The sequence below is a fragment of the Sturnira hondurensis genome, unplaced genomic scaffold, assembly GCF_014824575.4.
Source record: "Sturnira hondurensis isolate 20B ecotype Veracruz unplaced genomic scaffold, ASM1482457v3 Scaffold0004068, whole genome shotgun sequence".
NCBI lineage: Eukaryota > Metazoa > Chordata > Mammalia > Chiroptera > Phyllostomidae > Sturnira > Sturnira hondurensis.
The window spans coordinates 5,604,136-5,629,950 of NW_028076699.1; the positions used below are offsets into that span (position 1 = coordinate 5,604,136).

At 41.7% G+C, this 25,815-nt stretch overlaps 1 protein-coding gene across 1 annotated transcript in view; it reads right to left on the bottom strand.

The window, feature by feature from the left end:
• Nucleotides 1–1,350: 1,350 nt before the first annotated feature.
• Nucleotides 1,351–25,815, bottom strand: part of SCP2 (sterol carrier protein 2) — a 106,999-nt gene continuing 82,534 nt past the window's right edge. The window contains exons 13-16 of the mRNA XM_037043250.1: nucleotides 19,405–19,495; nucleotides 14,247–14,376; nucleotides 4,989–5,068; nucleotides 1,351–2,094 (exon numbers count right to left, since the gene is read on the bottom strand). Coding sequence (XP_036899145.1) covers nucleotides 1,999–2,094; nucleotides 4,989–5,068; nucleotides 14,247–14,376; nucleotides 19,405–19,495 — 397 coding nt within the window. The 3' untranslated portion in view covers nucleotides 1,351–1,998. The remainder of the gene's footprint in view (nucleotides 2,095–4,988; nucleotides 5,069–14,246; nucleotides 14,377–19,404; nucleotides 19,496–25,815) is intronic.

Here is a 25,815-nt window from a genome sequence, read left to right on the forward strand (position 1 = left end):
GAACAGGGTAGAGGGGAATAAAAGGGGTAAAAATGGGACAATTGTAATAGCATAATCAATAAAATATATTTTAAAAAGAGAAGAAAACACTACAGACATCACATTACATATCACAGAATCCTATCTCAGACATCTCTTATCATCCAGGACCAGTGAAGGCAGAAATATGCAGTAAATCCAAACTACAGATAAATCACATTTTGTGGGAACTTTTTTCTTGAAGTCTTACATCTCAGAGTAAGAAGCTGCTATGATTAGGAAATAGGTCTGTGTTCTGAATTCATTTTATGGGACTTGAGATCAACTCACATTCGCTTAATTTACCATCTTGCCCCATCACCAAATGCTATTCTGCTGGTCACAGGACAGGAAAAGCTAATGGTCTAAGGGGGATCTGATCCACAGTCCTGACTTGACTAGCACAGTCTCCAAAGCATCTAAACAAATGAAACCACCTGGCTTTGTGCCTCTGACCACCCTCAGGTAAAGGAGCATGTGTACAATGGAAAGGTGGGGCCTGGATAACTCCCAAACAGTTCTTCTGGGCTCTGAATAGTCTCGGAGAATGAGCAGAGCATAAGAAACCTTAGAGACCATACCCATAAATCTCCCCTTTTAACAGCTGAGCAAACAGGCCAAGCAGGCAGTTAACCGTATTTTGCCATGTATAATGCACACCCACGTCTTTGGCCCAAACTTTCAGGATAAAAAATCTTGCTCATTTTAATTTTTATTTCAATTATTTATGGATTGTGGTTCAATTCCCAGTCAGGACACATGCCTGGGTTGCAGGACAGTTCCCAGCGGGGGACTCACGAGAGGCAACCATACATTGATATTTCTCTCCCTCTCTCCTTCCCTTCTCCTCTAAAGGTAAATGAATTAAAAAAAAAGAACTCCAGTGAGTCAAGTATGTTGTATTAAAAAAAAGAAAGAAAGAGCTGGCGAGTATGTCGGAGAACCCATTAGACAGCCCGGTAGACAACGCCCAGATGACACAGGCTGTAAGTCCCCAGTGTTTCTTTCTCTCCATCCCCTTCATTTAGACAACCAAGAATAAACAGAACAAACACGATACACACAAAAAAGATCAGGAAGAGCCTCTTTAATTTTCTATTAAACATTCTTCCAAAAGCATTATTTTACCTTGTATTTTACTAAGTTATAAGAAGTAACATTAGTAATAGAAAAACCAGGAAGAAAGATAAATGTGGATTACTAATTAAACTAAATATACGAGAAGGAAAATTACAACAAAGGATCGAAAGCTTTACAAATTAATATGAAATTATAATTTTAAAACTGTGCATCTCAAAGCAAATTTTATTGTTAAACCTATTCCAACACTGATTTTCTCAAGAAGGAAACCCATTTAAAAATATTTTTTATTTTAAAAATAGGCCTGTGTTCAGTTATAAATTCCCTCCCTCGAGCTCTGATCATATTTCCTTTATTTAGATTTGGGAAGAAAATACCATTCTGATGGCACAAAATGCAAAATTAAAAAAAAATTTTAAATCCCAGTACAGAATTTTAAAAACTATTAATGAAAATTGATTAAGATCATTAAGAGCATAAACTAATTACCAGCCAGCTTCTGGTATTTTGTTTCTCTCCTAATTCTCCCAAGAAAAACTTAAATCAAATCTTCAGCATAACATCCTCAAATACACTTCATAAGCAAAATGAGAGCTTTTGTTTACATAGCTTTGGGATTTTGCTGTGCCTAATTTTGTTCTGAAACCCAATTTCCCCGCGAACCATAATTACCACATTAACTTTGTAATGCACAGTGGTATGCGATGCAGCGAAGCAGCAGTGTGCCACCGGGCTCTACCCACCCAGGGCTTCGGAAAAACAGGATCGGTCACACCCATTTAAAGACACATCTTGTGCTATTGGCCAACACTTGGTTTCTGTCTAAGTTCTGACAATGAAATATGGGGATAGGTATCTGTAAGTCTCATCTTGATTTTCAAAGGTAGAACAGGAAGTTCTTCACAGCTTAGCTTTGCCCGGCTGGAGCTGAAGATTTTGTAACTTCATAGCCAGACCCATGTTGCCAGTGACTTTCAATTTGCCTTGAAAGAAGGCCTGTGAGTAAGAAGAAAGAAAATGTGTTACTTGATGTTTTCTGTTTTGAGATGGCTAATATTTATAGACTGCCCAGCCCTGAGATCACCGATTCATCAGGTCTCTTATACTTTCCCCAAACTATGAAATTCAGCTTTCTGGAACCGATTTAGAATGATTCTTCAAAAGGAAGGAACTGTAAAAGCCATGCTTTACACAGAGCAGTCAAAAGGCACAGCTTCCCCACGCGTCTTCTCTCAGAAGTTGAGTCTGCCTCCACCTGCCTTCCTCACCGGTGCTACATTTTCCAAATACTAGGCCAAGTGGGTCCACACTAGAATGCTTTTGTTTAAAAATATTACGTGTGGATCAGGAATATAAACTAAAATTTTCCGAAGTCTGCTGAGAAAAAAAGCACACACATAACACACTTAGAAACTCCTGGAATACAATATGGATGAAATACCATCATTTTTTTCCCCTTTTTGGTCTTCGCAATAAAGGACCTCTTCCCACAGAGGGTGGTCAGCAGCCTGCTGCACCTGTGGCTCAGTCAGAAGAATCAAGCCGATCCGAAGTGCAGAGCCACAACTTGTTCCATTTAACAACGGCCTGGGATTCGATCACATGACACTTGCTAAATTTATCACGTAACACGATCCCAGGAAAACTTTGGAGAAATAGCAAAATTGGGAACACAGCCAGACTTTCCCGCTATGATCTCAGTCTTTGAACTGAATTCTTAAAATAAGTAAGGGCTAGACGAAAAAAGTCCCTGATAGTCTTAGCTTTTTAACAAGTACATTAAGAAGTCAGCAGGTGAGCTCAGTCAGAGCATCGTCCTCGACATGCCAAAGTTGTGGGTTCAATCCTCCATTAGGGCACGTACAGGAATGGACCAATGATTGCGTTAAATAACTGGAACAAAAATAAGGTCTATCAGTCTCTGTCTTTCTCTCAAATCAATTTTTAAAAAAGAGAAAAAAAAAGAGGTTAGGACTCTGCCTCATCCATGGGAATTCACAGAGCCCTGCTTTTTCTGCACTTTCTAGTAAGGGTGACTAATTTTTTTCCCCTCCTCTGTCTGGACAAACTAAATGTTTCCTTCCTACATGGCACACAGCCTTCTGTCTGATGACTTAAAGGTCAGGTGTCTCAGAACACAATATAGTTAACATATGTCCTTTAAAAATAGGGACCAGTGGTACCTAGAAGAGAAATTCACCATCTCTCCCTTTTTTAAATTAAAAGAGAAAATGTCTTTTTATTTACTAATTATTCTAGAGAACGCACAGATCCTCATCCTCCAGAGAACCCAAATGTAAGAACCATTTTAACCTGGCCCCTCGGTGTTCTTCGTATGTGCTTGCTGATGGAGAGCACACTGCTTTGTTTCAACTGTAGCCAAACACTGAATTATAATTTCCACTGCATTTAATGGTTTCCAGTCAAATCCTACTGAGCATAAGGGAAGGCGCCGAAAGAAAGGCCATTCGCACGTTAATGGAAAGGTCTGTCATTCTTGTCTTTGATTCCTTTGTGTGCTAACAGGTGCTCAGGAAAAACATTCTAACACTTCACGCCCCCAAAGGGGCGGAGAACAGATAAACTGCTGAACAGATAAAGGAGAGAACTGAGGCTGGCGGACATGTGGTTGCCCTGCCGAGGAAGTAAGTGCGTGCAGCGAGTGCACAGTGGAACGAGGATGACCACCAGCTGCGGTACTGGTGGCCTCCGTCCTGTCCAGACTCCTGGAGCGAGCTCAGTGGGTGGGAATGTCAATGCCAATGGTGTGTACTCAGTTGAAACGTCAGAGTCACATGGCTCTTGTCTGTCAGCGCATCGACCGAAATATGCTTAGCTGCTTAGAAAAAGCATTTTTAAAAGGAAAAGCATTTTAAAAAGGAATATAAGTGGGAGTCAGATTTAATTGTTTTATCCAATGTCTAGAATTCCCAGGGGACCACAGGAGTAGGCCTAAAACAAATCAGGTCGGGCACCTTACTTTCCTTGTTACTGTCTACGGCTGAGGGAAAGCTCAATATACCATGGTCTGCTCACCACTGTGCAACTAAAGAGGACAAGATGACCCTGGACAATCTGGGCAATTCAGAAAAGCACAATATAATCCTGCAACTGTGGAAACTTAAAAAAGGTCAGGCATCATGCTAAGCCCTGGAGACAAGAAGACAAATAAGACATGGTTTGTTCCTTTAAGATAACCACAATCCAATGGGGAAGATAAGCACATTAGGACTCATATCGATCACGTGACAAGTGCTAAGCTAGCAGCCCAGGAGGTGGACCAGGAGAGAGACTGGCTACAGCTCCCCAACCAGTTGGAAGGAGGTCCTTGGAGATACCATCTGAGTCTAATTTGAGAGACAAGGAGTTTATCAGGGAAGGCCAGCTCAGGCAACAGCATGGGCGAATACACAAAATGTAAAAGGTCACGCCTTTGTTCACACCTCTCCTTTCTTCCACCTGGATTGTTCCTACTCCCCATCTGTGCACCGCTCACTCCTGAACCCCTAGAACTCAGCTCTGGTGCCACTTTCTCTATGAGCCCTTGTCTGATGGCTCAGGACATCGTGGCTGCACCTTGCCTGACCCTCAAACCAGGGGCGGCACTTTGGATACCTGGCTGCCCTCACTCTTGCAGATCTGTCTCCCACCAAACTGGGGATGCACTGAGCACGGGTACTATTTCTTCCTCATCGGGGCCTTTCCAGCACACGAGACAGTGTCTGGCACACAGTTTGCTCCACTAATGTTTGTCATTTGTTAGGTGAACACTGAGTTTTGTGGGCTGGACCAGTCTGCACTTTATGATGTGAAATGTGAGGCTGAGGAGATAAAGTGCACTGGGCTAGAAGACCTACCTTCTAGAAGGATGTAAGTGCCATTATACTTACCGACTGAGGGTTCATTTTACCAGTCATTAAAGCCAGTAAGTCCGAGTCAGCCATTGTGATCGTGCAGTCAGCCTTCTTGTCTAAAACAGAGATACACAAAAGAAGGAAAGAGAAAAGGGGAGTGTTCAGTTTTATGCACACGTTTTAATCAAACGCTGCTGACTACAACAGAATCACACCCCATGCCAAGCAGTGTGGGGAAACAGGCAGTAGCCGCCCGGTTAAATGTGGTGTAAGTTACAAGCAACCTCAACATTTAACAAGAGAGAACTGATTAAATAAATGATGGGAGTGTAAACAATCATTTTTTCAACAGATATTCTAAAAGCATCTACATATGCTAAGTATTTTTTAAGATTTTATTTACTTATTTTTAGAGAGAAGGGAAGAGAGGGAGACTTCATAGTATGACCTTTTTTATCTTTTAATCTTTTCATCATAAAAATGTACTACCTACTCTAAAAGCAAATTAATAAAAATTTAAAAGACGATCACTTAAAGCCACTTATTTGTTTTACAAAATAGAATTCCTTTATCGATACTCCTAATTTTAAGAGATTATGTAGTCTTTTACTCTTTTTTTAAAAAAAGATCATTCATTCATTCATAGAGGAGAATGGAGGGAGAGATAGAGAGAAACACTGATGTGAGAGAGAAACATCTATTGGCTGCCTGTCGGCACAGGCCCCACTGGGGACCTGGCCCACAACCCGGGCATGTTCCCGACCCTGACCAGGAATCGAACCAGGGACCTTTCAGTCCGCAGGACGCTGCACAACCCACTGAGCCCCACCAGTCAGGGGTGAGTATTTTTTTTTATCCTCACCCAAGGACATTTTCATTTGCTTTTATTTTTTTATTTTTATTTTTTTTTTAGAGAGAGAGAGAAGCGGGGAGAGAAGAAGGGGGAGAGAGAAACATCAGTGCAAGAGAAGCACCAAGAGAGAATCATCAATCACCTGCCTTCATCTATGCACCCAGACCAGGGATCTGCGCAGGGACCAGGAACCCTTCCAGTCCCAACCACGGGTCCACCCACCTGCACCTGAAGGGAATGGAATCTGCAACCTTTTGGTCACTGACTACACTCTACCCAACTGAGCCACACCAGCGAGGACGGGGCTACGTTTTTTGTTTTGTTTTTTTATTCTGAGGACTTTTAATGGGTAGTCTACTGACACTCTCAAGAATACTAAAAGCAGAAAATTTGTGAGGGTTGAGTGTTTCATCTCTTAGACTTTTCCTTAGTTTCCTACGAACTGATAAACATCCAAGAGTCTTTACTTGTAATAAATACTTCAATCAGCTCAAGTTAAATTCAGCTTTTCATATTATACTCTGCCCTATACTCCCGATGTCCTCCTCTCTGCTCTACTTTTAATTGTTTAAATAAAAAATTATGTGTGTATACATATATACACACACACACACATAAATGATGTTGTGTTCATTTGATGGGCTATACAATGCAGCCATTATGTGACATGGATCTACATGTACTGGCCTGAAAAATGTTAATGTTACACTGTTCATGATACTGCCGTACAAGCCAGTTACAAAGTAAACTGTAAGCATGATCCCATTTTTGCATAAAAACAGATATTCAATTATTTGATTATGTATGTTTATATGAAAAACATCTTTAAACTGAGATACCAATATATTAATAACAGTGTGACGGTGCTGTCTCTCAGGTGACCCCCATGATTGCTGCCTCCCGGCGTTCGTGCCTCGGCACAATCCCCTTCCCTTGAGTGGGGGCAGGAGCTGTGACTTGCTTCTAGACAACAAATGTAGCCAAAGCGATGGGATGTCATCCCTGTGGTTCTGTAATGTTATGTAAGACTGTCTTGCTAGCAGACTTAGTCCTACTCTCCTTCTGGCCTTGAATAAGCTAGCTGCTATGCCATGAACTGTGTATGTATGGAGATAGCCACACAGCAGGTTACCTGCCTTTAGGAGCTAAGGAGAGACTCTGGCCTATAGCCAGTAAAAAACTAAAGCTGTCATTCTCACAGCTGCAAGGAAATGAATTCTGCCAGCAATCTGCATAAGCTTGGACACAGACCCTTCCCCAGTCAAGTCTCCAGATGACAACCCAGCCCTGGCCAGCACCTTCACTGCAGCCCATGAGACCCTGTGCAGAGGACCCAGCTAAGCTGTCCTCAGCCAACTTAACCACAGAAACTGTGAGGTACTAAACATGTGCACTGTCTTAAGCCACTAAGTTTCTGATGATTTGTTATGCAATAATACAAAATGAACACGGTTATCTACATCAGGGCTCAACAAACTTCTGTAAAGAATCAGACACTATATGGGCTTTGTGGGCCATCAGATCTCTAACTGCTCAACTCTGCGTCCAGATCTCAAAAGCAGCCACAGACAAAAGAGTGTGTCTGTGTTGCAATAAAACTACAGGGTGGGGCAAAAGTACATACGGAAAATAATATAATAATAAATAATAAGAAGAAGAAACTGTGTTTCGTCTACTTACAACTGCTATATCCCCAGGCTCTTGAAGAATGCTTGATACAAAGGGCAACTCATAAATTCTTATTGAAGAAATTATTTAGAATTCAAAAGATTATCAAGTTATGGCCCAGTAACTAACCAGATAATCTATGTCTTAAAAAAAGAGATATAGGGACTTCCACCAAGATGGAGGCATAGGTGGAAACACTGTGCCTTCTCCCACAACCAAGTTTGACTACAACAAGTTTTGGAGAACTAGAACACACCCAAAGACCAGAACACAGAATTATACGGAAGTCCGACAGCTACGAACCGTTCAACAGGACGGTAAGAGAGGCGGAACCAGCAACGGAGCTGGGTCCGGCAGGACAGATCCCCCGACCTAGGCGCTAGGCGCGCGGGCAGCCCAAAGCCAGTCGGGGTGCGGGGCAGACTGACCAAGGTCGCACATTCGTGCACAGTGAGACGGACCATGCAGGCCCCAGGGGACAAACCCAGTGGTGGAGGGCCGACAGCGGTGGCACACTCAAGTGCAGTGGAACGAAACGCGTGGGCCCGGTGACAGTGGCGGCTGCGGTGCCAGTGCCGGTGGGGGTCGCGGGGGTCGCGGCAGCAGGCGGCGGAGGGAAGCCATTGTCCCTCTTTGACCCCGCCCCCACATACAACGTCACAACCTAGCAACTGAGTTGCCCTGCTCCGGTGAATGCCTAGGGATCCGATCCTGCTACTTAACAGGCATGAACAGCCCAAAAGATGGCGCAAGAGGAAATCAAAGTCCCAGAGCCAATAACCCTAAGCAACCGGGAAATTGCCAGCCTCTCAGAAGCCCAATTTAAGACACTATTTATCAGGATGCTCACAGAATTGGGAGACTACAGTCACAAATTAGAGAAACATATGAAGGCTAAACTAATTGAAATGAAGGGAGATGTCCAGGAAACCAATAGTGATGGAAAGGAAACTGGGACTCAAATCAATGGAATGGACCAGAAGGAAGAACGAAACATCTGACCAGAAAGGAATGAAGAAATGAGAATTCAAAACAATGAGGAGAGGCTTAGGAACCTCCAGGACATCTTTAAACGTTCCAACATCTGGATTATAGGGGTACCAGAAGGGGGAAAGAAACAGCCACGAATGGAAAACGTATTTGAACAAATAATAAAGGAGAACTTCCCCAGTCTGGCAAAGGAAATAGACTTCCAGGAAATCCAGGAAGCTCAGAGAGTCCCAAAGAAGTTGGACCCAAGAAGGAACACACCAAGGCACATCATCATTACATTAGCCAAGACTAAAATGAAGGAGAGAATCCTAGAAGCAGCAAGGGATAAGGGGACAGTCACCTACAAAGGAGTACCCATCAGACTGTCAGCGGATTTCTCAAAAGAGACCTTACAGGCAAGAAGGGGCTGGAAAGAAGTATTCCAAGTCATGAAATCCAAAGACCTACAGCCAAGATTGCTTTATCCAGCAAAACTTTCATTTAGAATGGAAGGACAGATAAAGTGCTTCTCAGATAAGGTCAAGTTCAAGGAGTTCATCATCACCAAGCCCTTATTATATGAAATGCTAAAGGGACTTATATAAGAAAAAGAAGATGAAAAATATGAACAGTGAAAGGACAGCAAACACACAGTTATTAACAACCACACCTAAAACAAAAGCAAACCAAGAGGACAGCTAGATCAGGAGTGGAACCATAGAAATGAAGATCACATGGAGGGTTAGAAACAGGGGGGTGGGAGGAGGAGAAGAGGGGAGAAGGCACAGAAAATAGCATAGATGGTGGGTAGAAAATAGATAGGGGGAGGGCGAGAATAGTGGGGGAAATATAGAATCTAAAGAACTCGAGACACGTGGTTATAAACAACAGGGGGGAGAATGGTGGGAGAGGGAGTGTGCGGGTGGAGGGAATGAAGGGGGGGAATAGAACAACTGTAATGGTATAATCAATAAAATATATTTAAAAAAAGAGAGATATAGGATGCTACATTCTAACCATTTGTCTCCCCCTCCAAAACTCGTATTTACGAACCCTAACGCCTGATGCTACCAGTAGGTAGGGCCTTCGGGAGGTCCTGAGGGTGGAGCCCTAGTGGAAGGGAAAAGCACTGTATGAAAACAGAGACTCTGAAGAGACCACAAGCCCCTTTCACCATGTGATCCCACAGCAAGAGGGCGTTAGCTGTGAACCAGGAATAGGGCTCTCACCAAACACGACTTTGATTGTGATCTTGCAGTTCCAGCCTCCAGACTGTGAGAAATAAATTTCTGTTGTTTATAAGCCACCCAGTCTGCAGGACATTTGTTATAGTAGCCCAAACAAAGACATGGGAAAAATGTTAAATTACATAGCATGCCCATATTATTAAATCACTAAAACAAGATTGAAAATAAAAAAATTTTATTATTTATCTCACAACTCAGAAATACCCTCTAAAGAGAACGAGATTCACTGGCCATTCCATCTTTGTTCATAACAAAATTTTCTCTTATTACTAGAAAAAATGTGTGAATCCTTGAAGATAAAAGAATTTACAAATCTAGAAAATCTAATTCTCTTGTAGATATATAACATCAAATAGCAGGGAGGGGGAAAAAGCTAGCAAATTGAGATCATCAACTTGGTTTATAGTTGGACTTGATCCTAATACTACAAGAAAGGACTCAGTCATTGAAAGGTGTCTTTGGGAAGTAAAGTCTGCTGTGGGTGCTGCTACTGTTGCGGATGTATTATCAGCATCTGTTGAACTCTCGCTATACCAACCACTTCATATACTAACTCATTTGATCATTATAATAACTCTATGAGGATCAGAGAGGTCAAATAACTTGCTCAAGATCACACAGCTGATTAGTAGCTGAGCTAGGTCTGAAAGTGGATTCCTGCAGCTAAAACCCACACTCCCAACTCTTATGCTCCATGGCTTCCTTGTATAAGAAGGATACAGACCCATTCAACAGCTCCATTTTAACTGGGGCTTCACAATTCATCAGCATCTGATGAATCCCAGATGCATTCTCAGTTCTGCACATCCTCTTAAGGAGTCTCAGACAAGTCTAATGTGTTCAAGCAAAATTAATGTTTAACATATGGGTTGGGAAGGAAGCAATGATTTATTAATCACTCATTATGCTAAAGTGCTTTCCACACCTTATCTCATTTAACCCCCACAACAGCTCCATGAATAGAAATTGTTCTTACCATTTTCTGGGTGAGACAACGGGACTCAGGGAAGATACACACCTAGTAAATGACAGAGTCACGGTCCAAACCCAGGTTTGGGTGTCTCCAAAGGCTATACTCTTTCTATGGCACCTTGGGGGTGGGCGACACTAAGGCTTTTCTATACCATGTTGCCCACAAAAGGGCAGGGTTGAAAACTCAAGTAAGTGCTGAGGGCAGAATAAAGGAATAAAAGAGTAAAGTGTCATGTTGGATTCATCAAAGTTGGCTTCCTCGAGACATGCTATGTGAGTTGTCTCAAAGGACAGAGAGGAGCAGACCTCACGGAGAAGGTACTAAAAGGCACCTCAGCGGAAAAAAGATGATGGAAAATGCACAAAACCTCAAGTACTATCATTACCAAACTCTCAGAATATAAGCAAATGAAACACATCTAAGTAAATCTTACTTCATTAAAAGTAAGTAAATCTCTCAACACTGTGCACATGCCGAAAGAACCAGCAATTCTCTAAGACGCCAGTTCAAACTAGGACAGGTGATTAATGCTTTAATGTAGCTGGTCCCTAACAAACGGTCACTTGTTGGCTGATGTAAAAGGAGCTGGCAATTTCCAGTGATGGCTTTTACTGGGTAAGCCCGTATTTCAGCGCCACTCCTGGCTGCCAACACGTGTCAGTTTCAGCAGAAATTACCCTGCCCCAGGGTAAAATCCGTTCAGGTCTGGGATGGGGCACCGAATAAGGGGAGAGCTCAGTGCCAGAGTCCACATGCAGGGAACAATAGCTTTCCAAAAGCATATTATGTTTCATGACAAACAAACACCAATAAAAAAACAGAAAAAAAACCTTAAAATCACCCTAGCATCTGCCTGGGCATATCAGAATATAATCCTCCAGTACTTATAACCCTTTAGTAATTAAAAAAATTGGTCTATTTCCCAAAAGTTCTTTTTATTTCTAAAAGCTAGAACCTAGACGAAGCAGCTCACAGAAGTCAAACATATAGTTATTCTTCTATCCACTCTTTTTGAGAACGAAAAAAAAACCCCACTATACATAATTCAAGAGTTTTTCACAACAATGCCACCCTATCCACACCAGACGGAGGCCCTTAATACTGCTCAGCTTTTCCTTCATTAATCTCTAGTTGATTCCTTATTTAACGGCACTTATAACACTATTAACATTTTCTCCTATCTCCAAGCTGTCAACTCTATTCCAGACACTCTGCCAGCCTCCTCTCTATTTCAAAATACTCCTGAATATTTATCTACCATCTCAGAGAAAGAAGTCTCTGCCCCTCCTTGCTAAGGCTAACCCTTCCTTCTACCTGCACTCCTGACGCCACCTGCTCCTCCAGGGGCACCCTCAAAAATGTATCAATAATGATCTCTACCACCTTCAAGGAACTGCCTTCTCCTACACAGCTTCTGGGTCCCATCAACTTACCCCAAATACCCTTGGCAATGACGCTGGGACAATATCCCTTTTCTCTCACTGCTGACACTCAGGCTGTCATTTCTGCTCATTTAGACGTGGCAACATCCATCCTCCTAACTGCTCTCTCTGTCTCTGATTTCTCCCTTCCCAATCCAACTCATCTATTGCACAAGCTTCATACTCTACGACACAGCTCTGACTTTCACTTCTCTAGTTTAAAAAAGCTTTAATGGTTTGATTATACATCAAGTCACTTTCGAAGTCCAAAGCATGGTATTTTAAACCCTCCAAAAAGCTGATGCTCATCCATCACATTTCTTAGTTGCACCAGGCTCTCTCCAATAAGAGAAGCATAACATATAAAACAGCTACCACTTATTGAATGGTTACTAAGCAGAACTCACTCATTCTGCTGTTCATTTTTTAATTATTTATTTTACTAAACATCTAGTGATTGTCAGGTGCAATTTGAGGCACTGGGACAGCAGCAGTGAACCGAGTGTGGAAAAGCTCTACCTACATGCAGCTTACAGTTCAAGTGTGGGGAGGGAAAGGCAATAATCAATTAAGTTAAAAATTATATGGTATATCAGACGGTGATAAGTACCATATATAAAAATAAAGAACAATAAAGGAAGTATGACTTTAAAAGTACTGCTGGGAAAGAGCTTCCAGCAAAGGTGACATTCAGACAAAGATCAAAAGGAAATGAGGGAACAAACCAGGAGGCAATTTGAGAGGGCAATTCCCGGCGGAGGGAACAAAGTAGAAAGGCCCTGATCTGGGAACACCCCGTGTTCAAGGAAATGCAAGGAGGTCAGTGTGACGAGAGCCGAGTGAGGGAGAGTGTGGTAAGACAGAGAAAACTGGGGCCAGATCCCCTGGTGCCACTGGGAGAACTCTGGCTTTTCCTTGGAGTTAGCAGAAAGCCATTGGACACCTTTAAGTGGAGAAGGGTCACTATGTGACTTGAGTTTTAAAATGATCACTGGTGTGTGGTGGTGTGTGGTGAAGAAATCACCAGCTGGTGTGTGGGGAAGAAATCTGAAGATTAGACACAGGGAGACCAGGCAAAAAAAAGATGGAGGCTTAGATCAAAGCGGTAGTAGTAGGGGAAGGACAGGATTTGCTGATGGAATAGACTGTGGGGTGAGAAAAAGAGGAGCCAATGACAATGATGTCAAGATTTTTAGGCGGAGGAACTGGTAGGACAGATCAACAATGACTGAGATGAGGAAGACCATGGAGGAGAACATAATCAGAGGGGAGTGGGAGGAAGATCAGGAGTTCACCTTTCTACGTATTAGTTTGGGGATACCTATTATATATCCAAGGAAACTTGTCAATTAAGCAGCTGGATACACACCTTGGCACTCAGTGGCTGGGTCTGGGCCGACGATACCTGGAGTCCTCAGTGTAGAGAAGGTTTTAAAGCATGAGACTAAATGAGATCCCCAGAGGACAGAACTGAGCCTTGGAGCACTCTAGTGTTTAAAAATTTAGAGGAGAAAACAGGAAGAGAAGCCAAGCAGGAAGCAGCCAAGCAGGTAAGTAGTAACATGATGGTCACTGGTGACCCTGACAAGAATAATTGTGGGACAGTGAAGAAAACAAAGCTGACGAGAATGGGTTCAAGAAAGACTGGGATGAAAGAGATGGAGAACTACAGAACAAATGGCTGACAGCAACGGGGGAAAAAGAAAGACTGGGATGAGAGGTGGTGGAGATAGTACAGACAGGTCTTTCAAGCCACGTACCCATACACTAGACCATGTACTTTACAGATTAATTACAAGATAATTCTCTTACACCTCCCATGGAACTTGTGAAATAGGTAGCACTTACTATTCTCATATACAGATCAGAAAATCGAGGCTCAGCAAAGTTAAATAATTTATTCAAGGTCAAAATCTGTGAGTGGCAAGGCCAGGACTCTAAGCCGAGTTTGTCTAATTTCAAAGCCTAAGACTCTGGTGACTCTGTAATAGAATCTTTCAATCTTCGGGAGGAGGCAGCTTCGACCTATTCCTAGTCCCAAGGATTCACCAGTTTAACAGGGTCCTAAAGCCAGCCCTTTTGGGGAACACCAAAGCAGACTCCCATTTTCTTCTGCAAACTTGTCCATGTTCCTATAAACGGAGTCATTACTGCACTGACCTGAGTTGGGAAGCACTGATCCTTTGCCATTCTTCACATCCACCACCCAGGTGGCTTCTTTACCCCCGGGGCCATCCTTCACCTTGAAGGCAAAAATACCACCGATTTTCTTCACAAACTGTTCCCCTTCCTGGAAAGAAGAGTAACACTGGGAGTTATATTAAGCTCATGTCTCTGGCCTCTTATTAAATGTTTAAATAGATACTTGATGCGAGCAGCTGAGCCAGCAGGGGCAGTCCCCAGGCTCCCTTAGGATCTTTTACCCAGAAAGGTCTGAAAGGCAACCAGGCAACAACAACCCCCCCATCTGCCAAGTCTTTTGTTAAATAAAAATGGTTTTCTGGACAGAACTGATGGAAGAAAAAGGAGGGTGGGAGGATGGGGGGAGCGCCAGCATTTTCTACTGAAATGGCCTTCATTTCTCTCAATGGTCTCGAAAGACTCACTCTGGCGTGTCTAAATGTATGAACTCCTCTTTTTTTTTTTTTGCAGATAAATTCCTTTATATCCATTTTTGGTTATACACAATTAAAGACACGTGGTTCTGAGAGCAGTCTTTTTTTTTTTTTCGGTCAACCCATGTTCTGGATCAGTACAAAGGATTATGCAAGTAAGNCTCGAAAGACTCACTCTGGCGTGTCTAAATGTATGAACTCCTCTTTTTTTTTTTTGCAGATAAATTCCTTTATATCCATTTTTGGTTATACACAATTAAAGACACGTGGTTCTGAGAGCAGTCTTTTTTTTTTTTTCGGTCAACCCATGTTCTGGATCAGTACAAAGGATTATGCAAGTAAGGTACCATCTACAACTTACTTTTGGATCTTGAAGAATGAAGCTGGAAAAATGACCTCAGATACATGTCTCTGTGGGTTGGTTTCCACCCCCCTCCCTCTCCCCTCCATTCCCACTCTGCTGCATCTTCCCTCACTGCAGCATTTACTGACTGAATCAACGACTGGCAGCAGACGCTGTTCTGGGCACCAAGAATACAGAAGCAGGCATTGGAGAGATGAGTGATAATATACTCTGATGACTATTACGATATATTGGGATAAAGGGAAATGGAGGAGACTACAGAGGGAAGCAGTAACAACTTCACACACCTTTAAAAAATAAATCAAAACAAAAATCATTTTATTGCAATTATTTTTCTTTAAAGAGAAACCACATTTTACTGTGGAAAAATTAGAAAATGTTATTGAGAGCTGAATGCAGAGCTCCTTGCCCCTAGTAGTTAAGGAGTAGTTACATTTATACAGTCCTAAAATTACATTTGACTCTTTGAAGGCAACCGTGAGGCTGAGGTGGCCCCTGGTGAAAATGAGTTTGACACCCTGATCTAACACAACCCATCTAACTCTTAGATGAGCCACCTTGCATGTTCCAGTTTAGATGTCTTAAATGGCTCCCCACAGACTATAGGATGAAGTCTGTCTTTACGTATCATTCAAGATCCTTAATGATCTGAAGGACAGTTATCTGTTAACTTCAGAGTTTTTCATCTTTCTCAGGCTTTATGTTGGAACAATACGAACCATTTTGAATTCCAGGAGCATACATGTCTCTGTGCCCTGCAGTGGGTCACGTACCACCTCCTGTTCTTCACTTGCACCCTAATCTCTTCAAGTCTCAGCCCACATGCTGACTCTCTGCGAAGGTTTTTCTGTCTCTACTGCATACTTTGAAAGCCCTTTGCACGTGCACCCGGGTTTCTTGTGAAAGCAGTTATTTTTTTTCTGGGAAATTTTTTCCATGTCTCTCTTCCCACTGAACTCTATGTTCCCTCAGGGGCAGGGACATCTGACCCATAAGCAGTGCAACCAAGAACTCAACCCTACGATGGTTTAACTTCAAATTCCATGCTCTTTCCATTGGACCACAAACCCCACTGCAAAGCAGACTACATCAGTACTTCCAAACTTCAGCTTCCTATGAAAGCAGTTTGTTATCATAAATGAATTTTTTAAAAGTGTAGTCTTCTCCACATTCCTTGAAATATTTTATCCCTCCAGGTTCTAGAGCAACAGTGCTGGTGTGTTGGGCCACCTGAGAGCCAGGCTTTCTTAAGGGCCAGCAACTCCTCAATGACTATTCCCAGGGACATCCATGTCATGTGCTTGCACGATGCCTCAGGAAAAGAACTATGACAGATCAGTTAGAGCAGGAAAACCCCAGCAAACACTCAGAAATTCTACCTACGTACTTGGAGAGAAATCCCTCCCACCTCCTTAAGATAGGTGCTGATTAATTTGACACTTGCTATTAATTTTAAGAACCATCTGATCATCTTACAAAATCACATCCTTTGGTCAATAAAACATTTTTAACTGAAGAGAGAGGGAGAGAGTTAAAAGGGGAAATCAAATACACATTTATTGTGAAACCAAAGATCATTAATACTAAGTAAATTCTGAGTGCCTCCCTGCCTGAAGAAAAGTACTTCTTTCTGAGTAGGTAAAAGGTCAAGGAGCAGGTCCTGTCGTAAACACAACCGGAACAAAAAAATTAACAGAATTCAAAGAAGAGCAATGGGATATTGCTAACAAAGACAAAAGTGGAAATAAAATATCTTGCCAGGCTTCCTTTGCTAAGGTAGAAAATGCATGAATTGACAAAAGATTCCAAGACTTTCTTTCACTTTCTAGTTCTGCAAACATTTAGGAAACTGACAATCGTGGGAAGGAGGAAAAAAAACAAGAGGACAAGGTCTGTGCAAGTGAGGTTATGGAAGGAGGAAAAAAGAATTAAAATGGGAGCCAGAGGCACACATTTGCAAAACTAGAAGAAGTCTGCAAAATAAAAACAGCACTTCTTTGTTAACCCCAATAACGAGGTGTGCAATGACTGACATCTAGCCGTACCAGAGACTCTCTCGACTGATTCCTTTTATGTGATTATTTTAACAGAAAAAGTTGCAAGAATGGGGCAACTTGGCACTACTCTGTGGGTTACTCTGTAAGCAAATATTGCTGGCATGAAAGAAAAAAATTTTAATGAGATATTTTTCCCTACTGGATCAGCAAAGATGTTTTTTAAACCAGCCAACATAGCACTGAAGAAGGTCTGAAAGAAAAAAAGTCACCTCATAAATTATTATTAAGTTTGTAAATCAGATCCCTCTCTTTGGTGGATAATTTGGCAATCTGTATCGAAAAGCAAAGCACACACACCCGACTACTCCACAATTTCCCCCTTTAATTATTAATGCTAAGATAATCATGGCATTAAGTATTTAAAGAGGAGTGCAAAAGGAAATTTATTAAACCATTGCTTTACTCACACAATTCAAATACAATCTGAGGTTCACCATAGGAGACTAGTTAGATTATGGTACAGACATTCAAACAAGTGCAATGTGGTCATTAAGACTGATGGGAAGGATTTAAGGGCATGGAACACACTGTCAAAAGGAAAAAGCAATCTCACTCAGGGGCATTCCCACAAGATGGTGGTGGCACAGGTCTGCAGCAAGTGGACCATGGTCCGCCTGCCCCAACTGTCAGCCTTGGACCTCCCCACCTCAGAAAGGTTGTTGGTCATTATGAAAATCCTAGAAATGCAGGGTCCTTTGTTAATACACATTGGTCACATTGGCTGTCCCCCTTCCCCCTAAACACATTCAATTCAGTCACCTTTGATGTGAGGAGGTCCTTTCTGCTACAATAAGGGAGATGTACATGTTTACATTGTTTGCAAACATTGTACATGTTTACAATGTTTGCAATCCACAGTGTGGCTCTAACACCAGTGAAGTACACAGCTCAAGGCATCCTTTCCTTTATCTCAGCCCACTCTGATCAGCTTAGCAGCTATGCAACTGGGATTGTGTGACGGGCTATAACTGCCTTGTTAGTCTCAAAACTGAAACCAATAATAAAATCCCAAGGTACCTTTCAGTGTGAAACAATGAAGTAAATATCTCATTTTACCTGAAGAAAGTAACTCTCTTCTTTGAGACAGTCACTGGTAGATTACCTAGTATGATCTTTCAAGAACTAATTATTGTACATAAAAATAGATCTGTATATAGAGCATTATTTTAAAAACTCAACACGTATTGTATGGTCCTAGTTACATAAACCTGTGTGTTCACATACACAAAGAGACAGCTGAAAGAAGGCCAACCATTGTTAACATTTTAGTGAACTCTAACATTTTAGGAGATTAAAAAAATTTTTATAAGAGTTTATTTGAGTCAAACTGATGACATACAACAGGGAGCAAGATCTCAAATGCTCCCACTTCAGATTTAAAATTTTTCTGCTTTATATGTTTCTGTAGAGTGTAACTGTATTAAAAATTAGCATCTTAAAAAAACTTTTTCTATCCTCACCCAAGGACATTTTTTTCGTTGCTTTTAGAAAAAGAGGAAGGGAAATAGAGAAATACCGATGTTAGAGAGAATCATCAATTAGTTGCCTGCCATATAAATACCCAGACTGGGGGTCAAACCTGCAACTCAAGTATGTGCCTTGACTGGGAACTGAACCCATAACCTTTTGGGGATTCAACAATGCTCCTACCAACTGAGCCACATGGGCCACAGCAAAATTAGCATCATTTTTACATCAGAAAAAAACAAATTAAAACCTACTTTGAAAAAAAACAAGGACAAAAGATTTGTTTTAAAAAAGAGTTTTGATATTAGGTAGCTTTAAAGGCTCACTTTAAATATTCTTTTGAACAGTTCTATGTAAGATCTTTTTAATTCAGAATAAAATTACACCAAAATAAATTACAATCCCTTTACATATAAACTCTGTCCATAATTATTATCTCCCTGAGCCCTGGCTGGTGTAGCTCAGTGGACTGAGCGTGGGCCTGTGAACCACATAATTATTATCTCCCTGACAAAGAGAAGATGGAGAAAAGAGTGACAAGTGTTAACCTATCCTCTGAAGTTAAAATTTTAATAGCAATTTACCATAGTTCTTTATATAACTCAAACATGGAGGTTTCTATCTCTCTGAAATGCACTCCTACCAAAATTACAAGGAAACTGTAATAGACACTCAGATATCTAAAAGACATTCAATACTTAATAACATGATATAAATTTTCAACTTGTACCACCTCATGGCAACATCTGAAATCTGTATGTGCTTTCTCTAGCCCACAGGTCCTCTTGGCAGTACTTTATATAAATATTACTTACCTCTTCAAGCTTCTTCTCAATCTCTTTAAAGATAAGGCTTGCCTTAAACCCTTCAACTGCAGAGTTGGTTGGAACAGCCACAATCTGAGTTCTGAAAGAACAGGGGGAGGCTCAGTTTCAATCATGGAATCACACAGGTACTGGGTTTTCCAACACTCAGACAGTAGTAATCCTCCAAAACCCTAAAATCGGAGATGTTATAACTCCTACCCAAATAAAATTGTTATTAAGCCCATAAAAGAAGTTTTACTTCCCCTTTTTCCCAACAAATACAAGTGCTAGGCACTATCCTTGAAAATATGGTAATTCAAAGAAGCTGCCTTCATGAAGTTTATATGCTAGTAGGGGAGAGAGCCAATGAACAAGCAAAAAAAAAAAAAAAACAATGAATATCACTACTATGAAGAAAATATAGCAGGTTAATGGGATATAGAGAGAGTGTATTTATTTGTGCTGGGTGTCCTAGATGGTCCGGTTAGATAGGCCTCTCTGAGGAGGTGGTACTTAAATTATGTCCATGAGCCAGCTGTGTAAAGATTTAGGTGGGGAAGCCAGTTTCATAAAGAACTGGAGGAAGAAACCGGGTTGGCAGTTAAAGGAACTGTAAGAAGACCAGCATGGATGGAGCGGAGCAGAACAGAGGATATAAGGCCAGAGAAACATGTGGGCAAGGTAATGAGGGGCTTTATAGGTCATCAATAGGAGTCTGGGTTTTATTTTAAGTTTGTAATGAGTATAAACTGGAAAGAAGCACAATCCAATGTACATGTTTTTAAAAATAAACCTGGCTGCCAACTGCAAAACAAACTGTAAAGAGGCAAATGGGGAGGCAGGGGCTCTGGTTATGAGGCTACTGCCTCGGCCCAAGCAGAAGGTGGTAGTGACGAGCAGAAGGTTGTAAGGATACGGAACAAGCAGAGGTTGGACTGAGATTCATGGTCTACCTGTGATACAGATACGAATTTGTGGACAAAAAAAGGGGTTCTATGAAAAGTAACCTCACAGGATGATCTGACCATGAATTCCTACATGGACAGGTCATGGTGGGTAGTCATGCCCCGGGCATGCAACTTGTTATTGATAATAAAAGGTTTATCTTTGCCTTATGCAAGCCTGATCCACTGTTTCAGTATACCTAGGTCAATAACCACTGTCAAGAAAGCATACAATCTTGCCTTGCTTTCTCCCACCCTCCCGTAATCTTCCTTATAGTCCCTCCTTAATTTCAATACATAAATAAAACTGCGAAACTGCATTCTCTGGAGCATTTGAGATCTTGCTCCCTGAAATATATCATCAGTGTTGGCTCAAATAAACTCTTAAAAAGGTTTTATTTACTTTTTAGAGAGAGGGAAGGAAGGGTGAAAGAGAGAGATGTCGGATGTACAAGAGAAACATCGACCAGCTGCCTCTTGCACACCCTCCAACTGGAGACCTGGCCCACAACCCAGACATGTGCCCTGACTGGGAATTGAACTGGCAACCCTTCAGTTTGCAGGCTGGTGTTCAATCCACTGAGCCATACCAGTCAGGGCATCAGATACACTTTTATAAAAATTCTCTACAGGTTTGGACATTTCTTACGTTGACAAATTAACAACCATTTGCTTACTGATTGTTTGATATTTAGAGAACCACTATAGACACCTCATATGGCAGAAGGAACAGTCTTTATAGCACAAAGGCTTGGGTTGGAGTCCTCAGGGCTTCCTGCACTCACTAGCTGTATGACTATGAGCCAGATACTTCTCTGTGTACCTCTGGTGAGGAGGCAGGGAAGGAGGTGGACAGTGCCAATGACTTTCCAGAACTAAACGGAATCCAGTGTGAAAGCGCTAGCAGAGATCCTGGCCCATGGTAAAAAGTGGCAGACACGACAGATGGGCTCCAGAGTCTCAAGTATTAGATTCAGACTGTTGGCTGTTGAGGGGTCTAAGGAAGATGCAGCCACCGTTGGGTGGGAGGTGATGCCACTGACGTACTGCACGCACACTGGTGTTGGCGGGGACAGAGACGGAACTCCCCCAGATGGACACAGGAGTCAGGAGTGTAGAAGCTGCTCAGTAAACACTCTTTCTCTCTTTCCCCTTCCTCCCTCTCCAATTCTTTCTTTCCTTTTCTTCTCTCTCTCTCCCCCCCTTCCTTGTTCCTCCTGTCTTTTTCCCCCTCCCCACCCACCCCACCCATTTCTCTTTTCCCTCCCCCTTCTTTCTATCACTTCATAAATATTTAATGAGTGCTTGCTACATGCCAAACACTGTGCCAGGTACTAGGAGTGTAACAGTAAACAAGTCAGACCCAGTCCTTCTCCTCACTGTTTACATTTTTTTGGTGGAAAAGAAAGTGAACAGACAAAATAATTGCAAGTATTAGAAAGCAAAAAAAAAAAAAAAAGAGGAAGAACCTACTTTAGGTAGGGCAGTTAAGGAATGACATCTTTGAGTAAATGAATTTAAGCTGAGATCCAATTAAAGAACTAAAAGAAGTTGGCCTTTCAAAGAGGAAATGCCAAGTCTTGGAAAAAAGAGTTTGGTATGTTAAAAGAAAGTAAAACACGACCAGTGTCACTAGAGCACAGTAAGTGAGGGGACAGTGACATGAAATGAAATGGGAGAACCAGGCAGGACCAGATCACGCACACCAAAGTAGGAAATCTGGGAAGGCACTGAATGACTCAACAGGGAAGTGAAACAGTTAGCTCTGTGATTATCCTCACAACAGTGTGCAGAACGGATTGGGGAGACAGGTACAAGAACAGAGGTGGGCAGACAGGAGGCCGCTAGGGCTGTCCATGTAAGAAGTGATGGTGGTCTGGACTACAGGGGAGGCCAGTGGGGATGGTGGAGAGGAGGAAAGGGATCCAAAATAAATTTTAGGGATAGAATCCAGATAGAATGAGGGAGATTTAAGTAGGCAGGGAAAGGACAAGGATGATTCAAGAATAATACTGCCATCTATTGATAAAAGGAATGTCGTGGGAGTAGAGAGGCTCAAGTTCCATTTTAGGCACACTAAGTATGAGAAGCTTCTGAGACAACCAGGCAGTTGGATATGGGAGTCTGGAGCTCCGAGGAGAGGTCTACGCTGGAGATAAAACTGAGATAATCATCAGCTTATGAAGGTATTTAAATCCACGGGAACTGACAAGCTCTCCTTGAAAGAAAAGCAGAGAATGAGGGCCCAGGACAACACCCATGGAACTCCATTACTTAGAGGTCTGGGAGAGAAGAGGAAGCAGCGGCCAGTGATGCAAGAGGAAACCAGTGGAGCATGCTGAGGGGGCAGAAAGACTCTGGAGGGAGGAGTGAACTGTGTCAAGTACCTGCTGGATTTGGCAACATGAAGAGGACAGATGATTTTGCCAAGAGTAATTTTAAGGGAGTGGTGGAAGGTTGAAGTCGATTACAGTGAATTATCTAGGAGAACCATGAAATGGAGTGGCCTTTGGAGAGGAGTTTAGTATCAAGAAAAGCTTGTTTTTGTTTTAAGATTGACACATTGACCATGTTTGCCTGATGATGGTAATGAACCAGGCGAAAGGAGACACAAGGAGAGAAGTCTTGAGAAGGTGACAGGGAATGAGATCCAGTGGCCCATGACAGGAACAGGATGAGACTTAGGGCAAGAGGGTCAGACAGGTATGGTTCTAGATGGGATTATAGGTCTTGAGATGAAAGATGAGGGAGTTTGGGTCTAATGGCTTCTGATTTTTCAGCAAAATAATCAGCTAAGAATGAGGATGAAAGGGTGGGTACAGGAAGTCTGTACAGGGTGGGTACAGAAGTTCAAAGTGAGCCCACCAGCAGAGTCATGTTAGTATCATGAACAGTCGGAATGGAACCTAAACTCCTGCCATGCTGAAATATGTGTTCTCTGAGCATGCTTCATGCTTCCACGCCTTTGCCAGTGCTGCTTCTCACGTGTGGAATACTTCTGTCTGAGCAAGCTCCGTTTCACCCTCAAGACTCAGGCCAAGCAACTGTACTTGTATTATAATTTATTTGTATTGTAATTTATTAGAATACAAATAGAATTTACTTTGTATTCTACTTTATTCTAATACAAATAAATTTGTATTAAATTTATTTGTATTAGAATAAAATTAGATTCAAATTATTCTAATTTTCTAATTCAGAAATTAGATTTCTCCCTTCCCCTCTCTAAGAAACAAAGAGAAGTTTTTTAGAGAGGGGAAGGGAGAAAGAGAAACACCAATGTGTGGTTGCCACTTGAGCGCCCCCTACTGGAGACCTGGCCCGCAACCCAGGCATGTACCCTGACTGGGAATCAAACTGGTGACCCTTTGGTTCGCAGTTCGGTGCTCAATCCACTGAGCCAGGGCACCACATCTTTTTAAAAACATTCTTTATATCCTCAGTTCTCTGCATGCACTAAGTGTATTCAGTAAACAGTGAATAAACAGAACAGAAATTATACTGAATTCTCCCTTATCTAAGTCCTAATTTTTTCCTGTTCCACTTCAAGCAGAATTACCTATGGTCACCATCTTCTGTCACAAGCCTGAATGAGCAACCTGAAATCAAGTCCTCCACCGGGCAATTTCACTTCATTAATTCAGCTCTTCAGTTTTTCCTCATCACCATGCCCTGCTTCAAGCTTGTCATTTCCTGACTGTACATGACAAAATAATAACTGACACTAGTAGCACTTTTCAGGGTACAAAATATCTTGATTCTTTGTGGGGCGGAATCCAGACAAGTTCCCACAGGCCACAGGTATCTTTTTATCTTGCTTGTTTTAAAAAGCTCATCAAGCTAATGATAAATCAACTTTATATCCAGATTAGGAAAAAAGTTAATATATATCTTACAATTTATTTGATATGCACCTCTCTAGGGAAACTGAATAAAGTAACTTAAGCAACCTTAGAAAAGCGATTACTCATATTACAGAAGGATGTTCCTTGTGATTTCATCATTTACAAAGTTCTTTTAGCAAAAACTAAATTCTGACCTTTTTTTAACTTGGTTTATATATTAGTCTCCTGAAATAAATACAGTACATAAAATATTGGAAGGGACTTTGAAGATTAATTATTTGGTTTGTGAATTCTATGCTTCCTGAAAATTTTCATTTTTAGGCCTAGAATACAGGCACAGTTTCAACAACATCAAAGATCAGAAGCATAGAGTAGCCAAGAAAACAGGAACATTCAACTTGTATGAGGTTAGGATCTTGATCGCTACCAGTTAAAACTCTCTTTAAATAAGTTGTTTTAACTCTGATCATGAATCTCCTCATCTGTAAACAAGGTATAAGGCCTACCATTTGAGGCTTTTTATGAATTAAATAAAGAAGTACATGTGAAGCACCTACCAAGGTCCTGGCACACACTAGGCCCTCAAAAAGTGATCGTTAAAAGAACCATTACAATTGAACGATAAAAAGACAAATAACCCAATTTTAAAATGGCCAAAAGATCTCAATAGGTATTTCTCCAAAGATAATACAAATGGCCAGTAAGCACATAAAAAAAAAAGATGCTCAACATCAGTAGCCATTAGGAGAATGCAAATTAGAACCACAAGGAGATACCACTTTATACCCACTAGAAGCAAAAATAAGCAATAGCAAGGCCCTGGCTGGTGTAGCTCAGTGGATTGAGCGTGGGCCTGTGAACCAGACAATCGCGGTTCGATTCCCAGTCAGGGCACATGCTTGGGTTGCAGGCCAGTTTCCGGCAGGAGCCAGTTCCCTGCAGGGGATGCAGGAGAAGCAACCATACATTGATGTTTCCTTCCTCTCTCCTTCCTTTCCCCTCCAAAGATAAATAAATAAAATATTTTTAAAAATAAGCAATAGCAAGTGTTAGTGAGGATGTGTAGATATTAGAATCCTCATAATAAAATATTATTCAGCTTTGCCCGGGCTGGGCAGCTCAGTTGGTTAGCATGCCATCCCTACGTGCCAAGGTTGTGGGTTCCATCCCTGGTGAGGGGACATATAAGAATCAACCAATGAACGCATAAATAAACGGAACAACAAACCCATCTTCCCCTCTCTCTCTAAAACCAGTAAATAAAAATTTTTTTTAAATAAAATATTCGGCTTTAAAAAGGAATAAAGTACAGGTGCACCACATGTCACTGAATTTTGCTCTACTGCACCCCACAGACAACTGCCTTTCTCTACAAACTGAAGGTGTGTGCAGCCCTGTGGCAGCACGTCTGTCAGCACCACTTTCCCAACAGCATGTGCTCACGTCACGTTTCTATGTCACTTTTTAGTGATTCTCACAGTATTTCAAACTTTTCCATTATTATTACATTTGTTACGGTGATCTGTTATCAGTGATCTTTGACATTACTATTGTAATTGCTTTGGGGCTCCACGAACTGGACCCATATGAGACAGTGAACTTAACTGACAAATGTTGTGTGAGTTCTGACT